This window comes from Vollenhovia emeryi, unplaced genomic scaffold, assembly GCF_000949405.1.
Source record: "Vollenhovia emeryi isolate VEMERY1.0 unplaced genomic scaffold, V.emery_V1.0 DF939128.1, whole genome shotgun sequence".
NCBI classification, from domain to species: domain Eukaryota; kingdom Metazoa; phylum Arthropoda; class Insecta; order Hymenoptera; family Formicidae; genus Vollenhovia; species Vollenhovia emeryi.
In genome coordinates, this window is record NW_011967238.1 from 1214498 (window position 1) to 1233824 (window position 19327).

Below are 19327 nucleotides of genomic sequence, written 5' to 3' on the forward strand. Positions count from 1 at the left end.
GAGAGAGGGGCAGAGGGTGCTACAGGAAGGGAGAGGGAGAAAGAGAGAGGAAGAGAGAGGGAGAGAAAAGGAGAGAGAAACTCGCGTGCGTGTCTCAAACGTGTGGCGTCCGGAAAGACACTGAGTCGCAAGCGCCACGCCGTTCGAGAGGCTCTTTCCCTCTTTGTCGTACCCGCCGATACTCCGTCTCATTCTCCTCCGCCCCAACATCCGCTTTTTCCCGCCCCCACCTCCCACTATACATCTGAAACCTGACCCCACTCGTCGCGCAAAAGCGCGAGCGCGCACACCCGCCGTGCGCTGCTGCGGTTTCTTCCTTCTTCGCTTCGCCGACAACGTCTCTCCTTCCTACGCCAGCGAGCACCAGCTCTATCGACGTCCCTGTTCAGTTTCTAGGATCTAGGCCTAGGCCTCTTCCTCCCGCTTGAAGAACGCCACTGTCCTCTAGTCTACCTGCCTGCCTGCGCGCTCCGGCTGATCGCGCCACACTTTTTCACTTGTCTTGTCTGTGGCTTTTGCCTTCCGTCTCTACTTACTTTATCGCCTCTCCCGATGCCTGGCTCTAGACTATCGGACGCTGAAGAACAACGTGGGAGCTTTTATTCACGACTTAGCTGCTACGCTTCGAACGCTTTGACGAATTTAATTTTCATGCTCCGGCCGTTTTTAATTATGTAGGTCGATATACTAGTTCTTCCGGTCTTATTCCTCCTATCTTCGTCCCGAGGCTCTCCCAAGCTGCGGGACACTACTTAGACAGATATTCAAACGCATGATTATTCAGCGGCAAACCTCGATGCCACCCATCTTGCTTTTAAAGTCTTAGTGTCATCCTCGTCCGCATCGTGTACGGTAGAAAAGGAAACTGTCTCCCTCCAAGCAAATGCACCTCTCTCTACCAGACTGAAACGCTATCTCCTCGTCTCGCCTCGACTGTGGTATTTCGCCACTTTCGATTTTACTTAGCAAAGGAGCGCAGGAACGCTCCGCGTTATCGTTAATTTCACAGATCGGTCAATTAAGACATGCTTGAAGAAGTATGTCATTCTATACATAACGAGGTCGGCCAGCTCACTTTTCATTTTCGTCTACTGCCCGTTTTACATGCATTTTAATGCCATTAAAAATAGAAACTCCTACCAATTTCCGGATTATATTTCGGCCTAAATCGTTTTATAAAGCAGCCCACTCTCTGTTGCTTCGAAATAACAGTAACAGATTTTTCTATTGTATTAGATTATTAACATTATCAAGTGATATATGGATATCAGAGGTGATGTTGATTACGAAATTCTTTGAATGATGCAACAAAGTTAAATATCTTAAAGATTTATTCAATGGTCAAGTCAGTAAAGAAACTTTTTTTTTTAAATTTTAATAATTTTAAATTCTAATATAGCAACCGCTCAATATCCAAATTTAATGCTACGAAGACAAAGATGTTCCATGGCGGCCATTATACCACGCGAAAGCGTGGCTCGCTTTGGGTCAGGGCCATCAGGGTCGGGCACTCGTGGGCAGGATCCAAAAAGAATCCCGCTATCTCTGTTCTACCTCCGATGAACACGGAAGCGTCGGTAGTTAGTCGTAGCTGAGCGTAGTTTAGTGAAAGACGACGATGAAAGAAGGTAATTTTGAAGCAAGAAAGAAAATTGAGGAACCGAAAAAACGAACATTGTAAAATGGAAGGTATTCTCACGAGAGAGAAAGAGAGAGAATATATCACCATTAATTACAATAGATACTCATCTAAAAATTTATAGAATTCCCGTTATACGAAATTCTATGATACGAGGAGAATCCCAGAAAACAATTTCCACTTCCTTTTGAAACAATAAGTCTTTTTAATCTCGTATTACAAATTTTTTCGTAGGAAATGTAAAAACTATAATATTAAACACCGAAATAATTGCTCTCCTACTTATGCCCGTTTAAAACTAAATCAAGTTTATCAGCCAATCATACGCGGATCTCAGTTATTTCTTCTTTCATGACGACGTACGCCACACGAGTAAAGAAAAAAGAGAGTGCGGGAGGGCTCGACATAAGTTACGTAGTGAAGGCATGAGGCTCTGAATCACCAGAACCGGTCCGGTAGACGCGATGCCTGTTGTGCGAACGCGGAAACCACGAGAGACCTGCGGACTCTCGCGAGTCACGGAAGGATTCCTTTCTCCTCTCTGCTCACCGCGCTTCTTTTTATATCTCTTGCTTCGTTTTTAGTTCCCTCATTCTCTCCCTTTCCATTCCTTTCCTCCTATTTTATCCTCCTTTATTTTGCAGAGATTCGTCAGATATTTGTCTACCATTTTTCGACTCAAATCTTCTTTTACTTAATTGCATAGCATATTTTTGACGTTAAATATTTTTAATTCGGAGACAGAAGGAAGGAAAGAAAGAGAGAGATTATATATCAACGTTATTACACATAAAATTGTAAATCAATTGTGATATAAAGTTTGAAACAGACGTACTTTACCATAAACTTGACTAAATTAAAAAATTTTATTTATTGCACAATAATTGCTGCACAAAAAATTGATATAAGTTTATCAACAATTAATCAATTGCTAAACAATTAATTTCTTCCATTTCCTTTTGATCTAAGAAATATTTTTAGTACTGTTTGCCTTCGAAATGGATTCAACGCCGTTTGTATTTATACATTCTATTGGCTCGGGAGATCTTAATGCGAGCAAAGACGCCGCAGCTTTCCGGCTAAAGGTCGGTCGGGTACTGAAACGAGTATCGAGCAACCTGTTGATTCTGGACCCTTTCACTCCCATCTCCGATTCGTGCTAGGAGGAGGCAGATGAGGCCATTCTGATTTATCGCGGTATAATCCGATATTTCGTAATATGCGTGTTGTTTCGGTTGATATTATCTTCTTCTATTTTCCCAAATCAGCCACGTAGAATTTTTAGTCTTTGATGCTCAATGGCAAGGTACCGATGTCGCGGAAGCCAATCGATTCCGGCCATTTTCCAGTTCGAGTCTTGATAGCCATCTCGATAGCCACCAGTTTCGCAATCTGATTGAAGCAACATTTCGCGGATCGGATCAGAACTTCGGAACCGGTCGCTTTAGGACCGGGCCAGATGTGAAAACGAAACTTTCGGCGACTTACTTTCTCCTAGGCGTGCATTCCCTCCTCCTCGCCATTATTGCAGAATCGGGTGTGGATTGCCTTGCCTTCTTGGCTCAGCTGCGTTCTTTCCAGAGGACGGACGTCTCTTTTCGTGAATACGACTAATAATTCAACTGCTAAATGCGAAAAGGCACTTTCCTTCTTCGAGCTTCGTTAGCCAATTTTCTTCAACCGTTGCCGGTGATAGTATCAAATCTCTTAGTTATTCGATGTTGCTATTTAAACCGACGAATAGCGCAAAACGCGGCACAAGAAATGCTCCATTTTCTTGCGTTTTATAAACTATATTTCCAATCGAGAAATTTCTAAGTTTTTGCCATACAATAATTACTTTATAGGCATGCATCGATAAATACATATAAATTATATCAGCTTCATTTAAATTGATTATCGCGTTAACGGCATAAGTACACAGTATCAATAAGTATGTTTCCTAACACTCATTGTTTTTGCTTTTGATAATTTCATTCTCTCAGCCTTGTGTGCATTTTTTGCAATTCTAGTTTTAATCCAATTCTAGTAGATTAAAAACTATATTACATGGAATTTTTATCACTTTAGCCTATCTAAGAGCGAGCCCGAGTGTCAATAATTTTTGAAACACAGTCGCCTTCAGTTTTTTTTTATCGAACGCGTGCTCCACTTTTTCACTAATTAAAAATAGATTTGACCATTCGATGAATCTTATTGTTTGAATCGCTACTTTTTCGTCGTTGCACAAGCCACATATTTCACAACCCTTAAAGGTCGTTGCTAATTATTACGTACCGTGCAAAGAAATGTGTAAACGTGTAAAGAAATATGTAAAGTATACAATTTTTTTGGACAATTTAAATTCAATCTTTTCTAGTTTTTAAGAATAAATTTTTCTGTAACTATACCTGTAGAGGAATATTTTAAGAGAGAATACAACAGTTTTATTCGCGACATAAATTATATGCTGAAGTTGCAAATCTTCTTGAGAAATCTTATCTTGATTTGAAATATAAATGATCCTTGGTCATATATTGGCCGCAGAGAAGGTGAAAGATACTCGCAGCCTAATAATAATAGTATCCGTACATCCAAGCAACACTTATCAATTAATTTTTTCCCTTTCAATAGTGAATAATTACAGAGCAATGCCGCATTACCGCTATGACCTGAAGTTATGTATATATAGTTTGCTATAACTAGACATTCTTGCTTTCGTTTTAAGAGATTGAAAATTTTTCGATCTACAAACTACTTATTTGTGACATAAATCTCTCTGTCTGCCCATCAGATAAAATAATGTCAACGTAATTAATCATATTTACGATGCTACAGATAAATATCTACATCGCGTATATTTGCATCGATTTGCATCGCCCCCAAGAATTTACTTTTCCTTCTTTTCTGACGCCTCGACACGTTCGATTTGCATATCGCATGTAAAACAGAATCTGCATTAGATAATCCCTTTAAGATCATTGCGTCTAACGATGAATTACAACAGAGTCACAATCCCCGTAGTTGGCCTACGAAGAGCCGAGAAGCTCCGAGTATGGGCGCTCGCGCTAACGAATCATGAACCTGGAAGCGGCAGCGCGTTTATTAATTATTACCTTTCGTTAAATACCGTTTGCGGGACTTTCGTTCGCGACCTTTCGCACACGCGGATGCAGCGTACATGACAGGGACCCGAATGGATCCTGGCAATAACTTTGCATCCGTCCCACACTACCACAAACTCTCAACTGCCGGCTGCACGTCTACGTAAGTCAACACGTACTAATTATCGCTTGAATTGATTGCCGGTACGCGAAGTGTGGCCGATACCGACAGCGGGACCGACGTGGCGTCCGACAGTACATTCGTGCATCTCGCGGGAACTTCCGTAATCGTTTCCCGGTGTGTTTGTCTGAACTATTTTTCGCGCGTTCTCAAAACGGGCGCAGAAAGATTCGAAATATCAAGAAGCGACCCTTTCCTTAGAGATGCATCAAAATTTCAGGTGACATCTGTATTTAAAAAAACCTGTAAAACTCATCGTTTAAAAAAAATCTGTAAAAATCCTCGTTCAATTAATTTCATCCGTCACGCATTTCAAGCACGGTCAAGAACGCATAATCTCGAATGTCTATCTCCTTTCGTATTCATGCACAAAAAATATGCGAAAGAAAAGAGATATCGGGTTTATCGTTTTCTCGTAATTAAATCGCCGCAGTCTGTCTATCTAAAATAAAACAGATTCACTTTCGTCGTTATCAATTTCGTCAACGATTCACGCACGTGGCCCGTTTAAGCAACATCTGATTATTTAAACTGCATGGTCTTTTATCATTTTATTTGCTAATTTAACGGATCCCGGCACGTGCTCCCAGTACATCGTCTTCAGGAAGCGCAGCGGGCGCGTTGAAATTACACGCGTAGCTTTTATAATCTTTTCGACATAAATGTTCCGCGATGCCGCTAACATCTGCCTGTCAGCTGTTAATTGAGCCGGGCTCGAAGCCGTCAGATCAAACGGAGGTTCAAATACGCGCGTAAGATTCTACATGTACGATGTCGAAAGAGATCGTGCAATTACAGAAGCAGGAGTCGCGGTGCATATTTAATATAATCATTTACTCAAAGCAATTCCGATTAACGCGGAACGAACACTTGACGACCCATCGACATGACTTTTTGCCAATTGGTGAATAATATTACCGTTAAGAACGTAAATATTACCTGGATTACTTCTTTCGTATCTATATATTCATTACAAAGATATTTTATCACGAGTACGTAGAGTATTTCATGTGACCGGAATAAAAATGTTGGGAGAAAAGTACGACGGTGTGCAAAGTAGCCGAGTTAAGTTGATTAATTATATCTGTCAATAATATCGATAATGATTTTGAGATTCAATTGGTATCTCTAGTACTTAATAGTACGAGAGAGAGAGCAACGGAGAAACTAGCCTGTTCATGCAAAACATTCTGGCAAGAAAATCTTAAGATCGATCAATCACTGAAAATGAATTTAAACTTTAGACATATAATTCTTCTTCCGCAAAAAAATGTTATGTGTCAAAGGTATACTGTAAATGCCATAGTCTGCATTTAATCTATTTTCCTTGAAAGATATCTTTAACTCGTTCTTCTCTGCGCGACGCTATTCAATTATCCAAGTGCAGTTACCGTTAGATTGTTAAAATAGTTGACGCACGAAGGAGAAAGCGCTGTGACAATTCTGGAGGCAACGCGATCATTTACGCACGGAAATCGGTATTTCTGCAACAGTACATTGTGCACCGTTTCTCTCCGCCGAGTCGAGCCAGAACAAGCACGTTGTTTATCCGTCACCGACACGCGTTTTCATTAAACCCCATTATCAAATGCATCCGCGCCGCAGAATTCGGCCGCAATCATCGCGAGACAAACTCCGGAAAAAAAAGGTACGAGTGTCATGCGACGTCGACACGCGATATTAATCTTTCACAGATACGTGGGATGAACTGTCTTAACATTGCATAATCGTATGTGATCGTAAATTTTTTTGGCCGTTTGGCTTCCGAGAAACCGCTTCGTACACAAGAGGTAATGCGACAATCAAAAATATAAGAGAAATACCAGTAAGAGCTTTATGAGTCAGGACTTTTTTTTCTATATTTTTACATTGACGATAATGATATAATATTTTACGTGTTTGGCCGTTCTGCACGGAGAGAATCTTCTCTTAAAATTTACCCTGAAAATCACATAATCGTGGGACAACACGGCATTTCAAAAAACTCTTATAAAGTTCAAAATACCACGTTGTCTCACGATTACATGATTTTCAGAGATGGATTTTAAGAGAAAATTCTTTCCGTGTAGAATTTTAAATCAAATTGTTGAGCATGTCTTCGGAATGAAAAACTGATAAAAATCGAATGCTTTCGTATAATTAATATTGTACATTGACTAGCATGACATGATTCCTGTATTTTTTATCGCGCAAATTGTGCAAAATAGAATAAAAAACGAAATCGTTCTCGTCTCCGGTCGATTCTCGATACGCGAAACTTGATTCGCTACGTCAACCGCTGCTCGTTATCCTCTTCCGAATGCACGCATATCTCGCAGAAATATGGGACGTTAATTAATATAGATATCAAACTACTGTTATAATTAAAAATACGGGTTAATTTAAAACAACATGTAGGTCATGGTAAAAAATTGAAGAAAAGATTTATTGGAAACGATATATAATTATACATCCTTATATCGAAAGAGCTTAGCCGCGAAACAATTCTTTTTATTCGTACTTTGAAAGCAACGCAAACACACTGCACACTCGACAACTAATCAATCAATCAACAATAGAGAGATTACTATCGAAAGTCAGATTCTTGTAGCGTACGATGGAACAGATGAGAAACGAAGACGTACATATATCATAATTACGATTGATTATATCTCAACTCGCGCGAACACGTGTTGGCACGCTAATTAAACCATGATTGAAATTGTGGCAACAAGAAGTACAATAATAAAGTAACGAGACGATTGGGACGCTTGAATACATAAAGTGCATTTTATTCCGAAAAATGGTTGTATTACACATTGGATAAAAATTATATTATACGCAAATAAAATAAATGTCACGTAATTCGTGCGTCGGAATTCTAAGATCACGCAGCTTACATATAACATACAAACTTGGACAAAGAGTAAAAATGGCGGAAGAAAATAATTTCTTGTTCATGTGTTCGAGTTCCGTTGGTTAAGTGATTGAAAACAATTGTGAAAAATGCCGAAGCAAAAGAACGTCGCGTTGCTAACGTTATTGCTAACCTTATTTGTCTCTCAAAACACGATTTGAAAATGGCATGAATAATATTTTAAAGGTATGCATGAGATTTTTCTTCATATTCTCCGTGACTATCGTAATATGAGTGGATATAAAGACATGACAGGATGTGACATCACAAGGCCGGGCGACTCTTCGCCGCTTCTCTCCCATCGTTACTGTTTGTGTTTCTCGCGAAATATCGCATATACGTCGATTGAATGCAACTCCGTTGTATACCTGCACGATGATAATTCATCTGCGCATCCGCCGTTCTAATTGCTCGAGATATTCGCCCAATCTACGAATTCTTCATCTATTAACGTCAATTGTACCTTTTGTTCTTCGCTAAATTTATTATTTCATCTCGCGACTAGCCGACTTTACAAATATCGTTCCAGAGAAATAATGATTGAACATCTCGTGCACATATATGACGGTTTTTTTGGGCCGTATGCTAAAATATTGGCGCTAATACATCTTTGTTGTGTTAACTCTCATTTTTCTAAAATAGTATCTTTTCTGGAATGATGTAAAAAATAACCAGCTACTTGTTGCTTTATATAATCTCTACCTTCTCTATAATCTAGAAAAGTATTGTAGAACATAAAAAGCGTGGATGTATAACGTAACTGATAAAACGCATGCAAAAGGGAGCGACTTGTCGTATTGTCGTTTTTCGATTTGAGCGGGGACAAACACTTCGCGGCGGGAATCCTTTCGTGGACCCTTCGGTGGGGGATATGCAAAGTAAGAAAAAAAAAAGATCATCGATGGTCACTTACCCTTCAGAGAGGATGTTATCATGGGGTCACCTGAAAACGATACAATTATAGTATTGCTATTGAACGTCATGATTGAAAATGAAAGGGATAAAAAGAGTAAAATCTCTAAGCGAATTTCGCGCCTCTTTCCATCTCTCTCTTTTTCCCTCTCTTTCTCTCGTGCTGCGCGCATTATATACGACATATTATATGCTCGCGCGTGTGTCGAAGATCACATGGCGTCCGCGGCGCAACGAATCGCATTCTCCGGAGGTGGAGGCGAAGTAAAACAAAGCCCAATAAAGCGAGGAGGGAAGAAGAGCGGACAAAAGGGTCCCTTTCTTTCACGGAGATTGCTCGTCCGCATCGCGATGCATACGAGGACGAGCGCGCATAGCACGCGTACACACACGCACACACTCTTTCTCTCTCACTCTTTCTCTACGCGTATGCGTGCAGCCTCCCACTTGGGCATTATGAGCCGAGAGATAGAGTATCTCTCGCGGCAGGAACATTTTCCCGGTTCTTTTCTGCCGCCCGGTGATCCCTGACCCCGAGGCCCTGCCCACCCGGGCCCACGCGCCCGCGGCCGCTTTCCTGCTCTCGGATTCTCCGCATCGCGCCGCACGGCGGATTCCGCCGACCTTAGGGTCGGTGGTGCTCGCAGCACCCCGCTATTCCTCTTCGGACATTATTTAAAGCGAGCGAATAGAGAATATAGACACCGAGACGGCGACAGGCACGTTATGTCGCGCCGCGCTGCACGTGCCGCGATTATATCCATTCGCGATTATTAATTATTCATTAATGCACCGTCGGTTTGTGCCGACAGTCTTACGGTACGAGCATCAAAGGTAATTACAGGCGCGAAGGATGAAAACGTTTGATGCAACCGCGCGACAAATAACCGGGTAGTTATTTGTCCGAAGCATTTGTATATTTGTCAAAGTTGTTGAATGCTCCTCTGACAATGAGAGGTCAATTCGTTCGATTATCTCATTACGCGTTAGAATTGCACCTGCGATAAAGTATTGCTATAAAGGCTCTAGTAATCGGTTTCGTTTCAAGTACGATAACAATTAGAGATAAGTATACTCGGTGTATTTTCACTTTTGTTTAATTTCATTATAATAAGCTCGCTACAACAGTCGAGATTCTCCGTTAATTTAATTAACGTTTGAATATATTTTGCTCTAATAATACTTGCTAGTGATATCGGCCAATGGTAAATAATAATTGTGCTGCAGTTACTCAGAAATATCGCGCAGCGCGCTTTTACAGTTGCGATTGCATAAGAAAATAACGGAGAAAAAGAAACAGCTGTGCATATGTGTGTGTCTGTATCGATAATTTGAATAAATCGGAATAATTAAAGCTTCTCTTTTAAATCAGTTCTGGCCATTTGTAAAGTCGGAATTGTTAATTAATAAAAGTCACTAAGTCATTAAAATGGATCTTGTGTAAAATTTCGTCGAATATTGAGGTTTATCAATCGATGATTTATCAATCGCGGAAATCCTCGGAATTTTGGACGTCGAACGCCGAGCACCGGTTCCGAGAAATCACGTAGCGCCGTAAAGTATACTTATCTCTAATTGTTATCGTACTTGAAACGAAACCGATTACTAGAGCCTTTATAGCAATACTTTATCGCAGGTGCAATTATAACGCGTAATGAGATAATCTAACGAATTGACACTTTGGTCGAAAACAGTCTATTCTCATTGTGCCTATCATTCACGCGGCGACAGTCGAACGGATCGGTTAGCGGCCCGCGCCGCTCCGCATATCGTATTGTTCTTTCTTGATACGCGTTCGCGACAAGTACGGGAAGAAACCGCGATCGGTGTCTGTGAATAATCAGCGATCGATATCATCGCGTGTTCGCTGAATCCTCGCGATTCGCTATCGATGCCCGGTTAACCGGCAAGACAGATATCCTTCGCGATTCACACATGAGATCTGTGCGTGCAAAAATCAAAGCGCAAGCTGACTCGAATTTACTTCTTCATTGCGATAACTACGGACGATAATTGTTTCTTTAAACGATGTTCGTCTTTGGACACATCTCGTATCGTCGCGTTGAATCTCTCGTCGCTTCGAGTACAATTTGTTGGCTGCTTCTAAGACGAACGCGCGAAATAATACACAAAATATTGAATCGAGTGCGATTTCTTACAGAGGCGAGAGGACACCCGCCCTACTTCTTCCGTCGCCATTACTGGTTCTGGCTTTCTCTTTCTAACCTTCGACCCCTTGGCCGTGAACAACTAATTTCCAAATCCGTTTCCTTCAGTTATACACCGAAGTTCAGAGTTTGTTCAGACTTATGATCATTTCAGCTGCCAAAAACTTAAATTGTTCAGTGAAAAATGCTGCTCTGTAGTTGCAAAGACTAAGTTTCCTTTGCATTTTCACAGCCCAGATTGAGCCTTGCGAAAGCTTTGTCGCGGAATTTCACACAGATCTGAATACATCGAATTGGAATAACAATTCCGTCTTAAAGTCCTTTTAAAAGATATCATATCTCTAATGTTAAATCTACACAATAATAGATCTACCTTTGTTTTAATCGGGAAATTGAAAGTTTATTGCCTCTATCTTGCTTCAAACTTTTACATAGTAGAGTAACAAAACTACGTGACTTTAATAAACCGAGGAAAAGAATTGCTTTTTGTGGCGACTTAATCTCGTCCCCTTGATTTACCAAAAGATTACAAGAAAAATTCAGAATAATTAATTGAAACCATTCTGTTTCTTTTATAACGCAAAAATTATAAGTGATGACTTTTCAAAATATTTAAAGAATAAAATCCATCTCATATGATTTCATTCTACGCGGAGAGAATTTTCTCTCGAAATTCACCCTGAAAAATGTAATCGTCGGGCAACATGGCATTTCGAAGAATCTTATCAGAGTTTTTCGAATTGTACCATACATTCTACTAGAAATTATACTTGGTATACTTTTTACTAATAGAACGTATGGTAAAATTTAAAAATCTCTCATACAGTTCTTTAAAATACCATGTCCCAAGATTACATAATTTTCAGGGTAAATTTTAAGAGAAAATTCTCTCCGTGTATAATGGAACGTTTATCGAGACACAAAGTAAACATTTGCTTTATGTTATAAAGTACGTTGTAAAGTACGTTGAACTTTTCGTGGAACAATAAACTGCCTCCCGGCGTTTTGTTCGGTAGCGCCACGTCGTATTCCGCGCGAGTACGCGATCATCTCTTCGTCAATCGTCATTCGCACGGCGACGCTCGAGCGGTTAAGTCGCTGGTGCGCGTCTTCGCGTTATTCCTCAAAACGCGATCACGACGATTACCTCAGAACGCCAAACTCGATGATTAACTTAACAATTATGCGACTATTAGTTCGCGCAAGTAATTAATTCACGCAATTAGTGACTCGTAAGCTCGTCGAGGCGATAGCTGCTCGTTTCAGTTTGCGCGATTTACATATGTACGAACCGAAGTAATAAGGAAACAGAATTATAAATCACTAGCCCGTTGCGATAATCATGGATGGTAGAATTGTCTTTCTAACAACGCTTCGGCTCAGATATATCTCGCGCTTTGAATTTTTCATCCCTCGTCGTTTGCGTATTTTCGGATTCAAAGAGCGGACCGAACCGCAGATCCAGCGAAAAATCGCGGCAAGTGTCGATCGTTTGTCAATGATTGAGGAACGGAATATACTCTCTCTCTCTCTCTCTCTCTCTCTCTCTCTCTCTCTGTAAGAAATTGTTTTCCAGAAGTATTGTGTTTTTTTGGGAAAGTAACGACTGCCGCGTGACCTCGGTGTTTGTTCTTTCTTGTGCCACGTACCGCGCGGCGACGTGTTTACGCAAGGTCACAGCGCGATCATTCGTACATTGACACTCGAACGAGCAAGTAGTGGCCCGTCTCGTCCCGAAATGAAATCGTACTCGAAGAGCATTGAGCGATTAATTAATTACTATAATTAATCGTAACACTTATCGGAGCGCTAGCTGTTATTGGAGCAGATATATCTCGTAGTGTATTCGTTTAACGGAATCGACGCAGCAGTGAATGACAATTATTGTCGCATTACGGGCGAACAAAGACTTACTTAACCATACTTTGATTACGACATACATCGCGTCGTGAGCTTCGAGTTTTTCGCCTATCATATTCGCCTATCATCTGTGGGGACTGATTCGTCTAAAATATCGCGCGGATGCAAGTCTTGATTTTTAGACTTCAGACGTTTATCGTATTTGTGTGTCAAGTGTCTCTTAACTCGATTTCATTACAGTCGCATCGGTATCAAATTAAACTCTCTGAAGGACTTGCATAAATATAGAGTTTAGCGATACCGCGATCCCCTAATGCCTAAAGAGTATAGGTGTCGCGTGTGATTAATGTCGGAAGTTTAAAGTTGACGCGCGATCTCGTTTGTAATTGCAGTGCAGTGCAGCGTTCGTGATTGACCGTATTTCGCGAGTGTTGTGCAACCAAGGAACTGACAATGGAGGAAAGGAGGAGGAAATCTGAGAGGCGCCGGGCGACAGCGAGCAACCACAGGGGGTAAGTTCGTTTATTCTTTACTTTTACTTATTTTCTTATTTCTTTTTACGATATTACAAATTTAAGCGAACTGCGGTTAGGAGATATTGCGTTCTTCTTTCCGAGAGAGATTGAATTAAAATGAGAAATTTAATTTCGAGGGCTGACGTTGAACATGCGATGTCAGATTTCCATAAACTGAGAAGAATTCGCGCTAAATAAGGTTGAAGAAAATTAAACGATGGCACGAGCGCGATCTTGGTTTAGCTCGTTGATTTTTCCGCTCGCCTACGGTACCGCCGCGATATCTGAAGTGCGTTTCCGCGCTCAAGGACGTCGTCCAAGGCGTTCCATCTCGCTGCAACGGATAATGCAACGTTTCAGGATAACCAGCGGCCGCTGTTTATTTCTAACCGAGCTAGCCCGCGCAGGATACAAGTCGTCGCTAGTAATCGCTTTCCTTCTCCTCCTCCGTTTTAGCCTCCTGACTCTTCAACCCCCCGCCGCTTCCACCATTTCTCGCGACGTCGTTACGCCCCTCGTCGTCTCGTTCGCCTCTCTTAGACCGCCTCTTTTCCGCAAACCTTCGATCTGATCTGTTTCCATATAACAAGATAAGAAACGGCCACAATATGACCACGACAGAAAATCTCGCGATTCTTCATCGACGCGTGTGAATGAGGGGAAAAAAACGACGAAATTGCGCCTAATTGAGAATCTAACGAGCAATCCGCAATTCCATTCCGATTAGCGTTTGCAGGAAGTAACTTAATTACGATGATAATAATCTTTTCTTATTGTTTTTTTATCAGTTATTAAAAATAATTCAGAAGCATATTCCCTCGCGAATACGCGTTTCGCTTGTTGTTGGATAAAGCAAGATTGTTTTAATTGAAGCGCCTCATCCCTTTCAACACAAGGAACTAGGGGGCAAAGAATTTGTTAAATCTTCTACAATCTTTTCTTTTTCAAATTTGTTCTCGCTTCTACATCGAAAGTCGTCGTATATCTTTCTTCAAATGTTTCGATTGTCAGCAATCGAACGCGCTTTGCAATTGAAGTCTCACATTGGAGTTTCATGTCTTGAGATACGGACGGTTCAATAGTTACATTTTGATTAAAGATCAACTTGATTGTGAAACTGTATTCAGCTGAAAAGGTGACCGATTACTCACCTGAAATTCGTCTTGAGAGTCAAAACATCGATTTGAGCGGCGATACGCAATTTTTCTCGACTCGAATCTTAGGTGATACCAAATAAAACAAAACTATTCTCTAAAACTTCCTTCGAGAATCTCTATTGAATCGAGATTTCAAACAAATATGAAATCGAGTCTCAAGATTCTTCTATTGAACAGTATCATGTCTCAAGACTGGTTTTAGATGAGCTTTTCAGCAGAATCACGACTATAAATACGGGCCTAAAACTTTGCACTCCTTTCTTACACGCATGTACACGGCTAGATTCATTGACTCATTAGTTCTCTCCCTTTGAAAAATCCGTCGTTTATGAAAGCGCGGATGTCCAACGCACGCCGCAAAATAATTAATTGTGTAAACTAGAATATCGCGCTTTCACGATCGAGTCCTCTCCTCGGTACTTGGCGCGCGCATGTGTCCGCCCAATCCCTGTACCACGTACTCGTTGCCAACGTACAAAGTGCTGACAGTGGAGAAACAATAATAAGTCATACACGCGGTCTACGCGATGCCGCGTTGTGCGAGAAGTTGCCGTAATTGCGTTCTGACGGCAAAGAGATTTACGTTACCGCTCGAAGATACGCGTATCCTCCAATGTCGTCTCGCTAATCAAACCATCACCATATAATTCATTGTACATTGACGGATTCCTCGCCGCAGTAGCATTCTTGATGGTAACTGTTAGCTATTCAATTAATCATTTACTTTTAAACGCGACTGATTCAATGTGCTCGAAGGCGAGAATTTACAAGCCTGAGATTACCGGGAAAGATACTGGGATTTTGGAATCGGTATCGATTGAATCACCAGTCTTTCTTTCATTATTTCATAGTATTTACAATTCTGTAAAAACAGAATAATTGGTCTAGTGTTTCTTATATGTCCCACATTAGATTTAATAAATTGCAGCGATTGTATCCTCTTGCAATCGAGATATACGCAGAGTCGGTAGATTCATATATAATTTAATCATCATTTTGTGAGAGAGCGTATGTGTGCGTGAAAGTGCGAAACGAAACGCAATACATAAGAGAGAGGAAGAGGAAGAGATTTTACGACGGCGCTGATCGCGATCCATTTGTGAAAGATAGGGGTTATTCTCCCGAGCATCTCAAAACCGATCGGGCAAGACGTAATTTGAATAACGGAGTAATATAAAAGTATACGCGAAAGAACCGACATGGCGAAAAGAAGAATCCCTGTCCATGGAAATCGCCCGCGATTAGATACAGTTTCCGTGTTACGTCGCTCCGCGTGATGGACGTTGCTGTTTATTTCGATATCGGGATTATCTCGAATTTCCATGAGAGAGAAAATAATGCTGCAATGCCGTTGTACCCGTAACAGCTATTTCCATTTGCAGTCGCTTTTCTCGGATAAACACGGTGGTCGTCACGATACATTCATGCATTCTGCAAAATTTTCTCCGACGATGAACTCGGGCAAATAACGCAACCCTTATGTAATTGGACTTTAGAACGGATGAATTCGAAAGACCGTAGAAATTGTAGCGTACGAGTGTCCGTACGGTAATGAAATTATTAATGATTTAATTCAGAAATCAACCAATAAGAATTCTTTAATGTCGCCAGCGATAATAATTAACAACGTCAGTATTTTCTTGATTATACCTGGCATTTTTAATAATACGTAAAATTTATTGCGAAAAATATTACCTCAGCCAGGATTTGAACCTGGACCTCCCTACACTCTAATATTTTTCGCAACAGATTTTCTGTATTATTAAAAATGCCAGGCATGGTCAAGAAAATACTGACGTTGTTAATTCATAAATGTCGATCGCCTCCATTATCCAAAAAGTAGCGCGGGACAATTTTATTGACATTTCTCAGTCTTTTTTGAAGTTGTGTACACATTTTTAGAACATCTCCGTCTTAGAGAATCTATAAAAGCTATTAGCTTCAGGCCGCGGCAAGTGATTATCCGTTCCTGAATCAAAGAGATTAAACAGATCGTAAAAGACGCGAAAGAAGTTTATGTTTCATTAGGTAGGCGGTAAACGGATTAATAAATATTTATATGAGAGCGTCATGAATAAATAATAAGCTTCTCTAACAATAAGTACGAAAAGTGCGAGCGCGCCGCATGACGGAAAATACTAACAAAGAAGTATAATTACAGTGCGTATGTGCAATTTTAATGATGTCATTGGAATGCGTCATCTCTACAAAGAATCGCATTATAACGCTGTTATTCACAGCTAAGATTCTGTTCTCTTAACCGTATCAAACTTTGAACTGTCTCTTACAATTTATGTTACGAACGTTAAGAATTTGGAAGCTGGAACTTTAATTAAAATAATTAACTAATAAGAATATTCTCAAATGTCGCCAGCCGTAATTAACAACGTCGGTGCTTTCTTGATCTCATATCTGGCGTTTTTAATTAATTATTTTAATTAATTAAAATAATTAAATACTTGTGCCGACTACACATAATCAATAAACGTGCATTCGATGTACGGTTTGTCACAAAAATAATAAGTGAATGATAAGCGATTGATGAGAGAAGAAAGAGTAATAATTTAATTGAAAATAAATCGCGTCTGCTATATCGCGAGAAAGGAACAATAGGCTTTGAAAGTACCTCACTGAATCTGTGTCTCAATAAGTCAATTTATTTCTCTAATATATCTTTTGGTTAAACAAATCCGCATCGCGAGGCGGTACAGCCGTTTAGATGGAAGCAACAGATTCCCATGAATAATTCAGCGGACTATTTACCGATGGTTGCGTGGGCAACTTCTCTTCCTCCTTGCCTTTTTGCGAGAGCTTTCGTGGAGTGGCAAATCCCTTTCGTCGCGAAACGTGTTACGCAAACGTGTGTCCGGAAAAATTGTGTTCGCCATTCCGACGCCGCCGTCATTCGACGACGAAAATGTCTAATTCGCGAACCTGTCGCTTGCAATTTATTAACGAAGACATAAAGGGCCCACGGAAGTGACACGTAATTGGATCTTTTTTCCATTTTAATATCTCTTTGCTATTTTATGGGAGCAGCAAAACTTTCTTGTCTCATTTATTGCGAAGTATTATTCGTGCAAATGCACAAGTAGTTCTACAGAAATGTTACTATTTTTTTGCACGTTTATCGTACGTTAATTGGTAAAATTCACACGTGCGCGCCTTGCGTCGCACGTTTTCCCCGCTCGCAGCTATAAGGCTTTCATTATTATAATCGCTCGCTATAGTCTTTAGAAAATTGGATCATCTTGAGTAACACCATCGATAGGACGTCAGCGTAAGGATGCAAGTGCACGAGATGCCGGTAGTAGCGACGAGTAAATATTATTTTCGATTAAGTCCCTTTCATTGTGGCAGCATAAACCGTAGACTCTTCCTTTGCCTTCGCCATTCATCGTATTATCGACAAAAGACGGTATCGTAAAACTCGCGACGAAGAAACGCGAATCTCTGGGGTATAGCATCGAAATCTATAGAGTCCAAGTCCATAAGAGAATGATATTATAATCGAGATGATATTTAGGATATGCGTGGAGCAGGCCAGCTCGAAACCGATGAGGTACATTAATCCTTTCGATAACATCGATCCATTTAGTGATTGACATCGCGTGACTATCAAACCGGAGTACTTGCATAATTTCGGAAATTCTCCCCGGAGAAGAGGGACGATTTGGAATACCCAGGAGAGGAGGAGAAAATTTTCCAAGAAATCTAATCAAGTTCCGTGTCGCAGTATCAAATCGATGCTCCGTAACAAAATTACACTTGTTAACAACGGTATACATTTGTCGTTGAGCTTTGCGTATTAATTTGCATAAGATTGCCCGGCTTTTTTTTATATTACGATATGGATCGATATTGTCAAAATGGATTGCGCGCAAATTGGATACCTGGTCCGTCATAAGGCACGGCTCTCCTAAGCCCGCCCTGTCCTCTAATAGGGTGAAGGTGTTGCTGCTGCTCCAGGGGAGGTGGCTGGGTGCTTTGCAGCTGCAGATGAGGCTGCTGGGAGGATGGATAGTGGGTGGAAGCGTTTGTCGTGACGGAAGCGCTTCCTGGTAGCTGCTGATACTGGCTACTCTGATACTGACGAGGATGATGCAGGTGGTGATGGTGGGGGTGCGGATGCGAGTACGGAGTGCACCAGGTGTAACATTGCTGCCAAGAGGCGGTCGCGTCTGCACCGGCCATCCCCTCGCCATCCTCGTTACCCATTCGCGTCCAGCCGGAGGAATCCATTCTGGATTCGACAGTAGCTTTTTTTCTTATCGAATGTGCCGTACAGTGTGTTCGGTCTGAATAGTTTTCGCACAATCACTCGCTATTCAAAGCAGAATCGACATCGTGCCTGACCCTCGACCTGCGCTCCGTAGTTCGCTATTGTTTCGTGTGCAAACTCCACCAAATTGACCATCAATTCCGTTAATTCGCTCGTTATTTACGCACGTTTCGATATAATTTTTTTTATTGACTAAGTAGAGCGTACCTTTAATTATTTTAAAAATAATCATCGACGAGTCACGATGTAGTTAAAATTTTCTAAATTTCACCGGTCGGAAATTAACAAATGCATCATATTTGCTTCGTTCAGTTTCTCGCATTTCACAGTTTGCCATTGAATTGTCTACGAATCCTGCAAGCGATGCACAGAAATTAACAATTAAAATAGCTCTTTCGCGCAGATAGTCGTACATTGGTACTCTCCGTAATATTTCATCCGATCTCGCGAACAATAGCAGAGCAGAAATAAATTTAAAAACGCAATTGAATATAGTTGTCCCTCTACTTTTACGTTTTTATTACGTAAATAATATATAAATAATATATTGTATATAAATATAACAATACGAGAAATTTCTTTCAAACTAATCATCTCACTCGGAACATATAAAGCGAAAGTGTGAAAGTATTTC

At 40.7% G+C, this 19327-nt stretch overlaps 1 protein-coding gene across 6 annotated transcripts in view; it reads right to left on the minus strand.

Moving 5' to 3' along the window:
- The window catches only part of LOC105568561 (thyrotroph embryonic factor), a 73787-nt gene that overhangs the window by 35429 nt on the left and 19031 nt on the right, over window positions 1-19327 (minus strand). For 5 of the 6 annotated variants that reach the window (XM_012024332.1, XM_012024331.1, XM_012024334.1 and 2 more), the window contains exon 2: window positions 18305-19047. In XM_012024332.1, coding sequence (XP_011879722.1) covers window positions 18305-18653 — 349 coding nt within the window. In that variant the 5' untranslated portion in view covers window positions 18654-19047. Of the gene's footprint in view, window positions 1-8712; window positions 8743-18304; window positions 19048-19327 lie in introns of all 6 variants that reach the window. The other variant, XM_012024338.1, reaches the window with a different exon arrangement.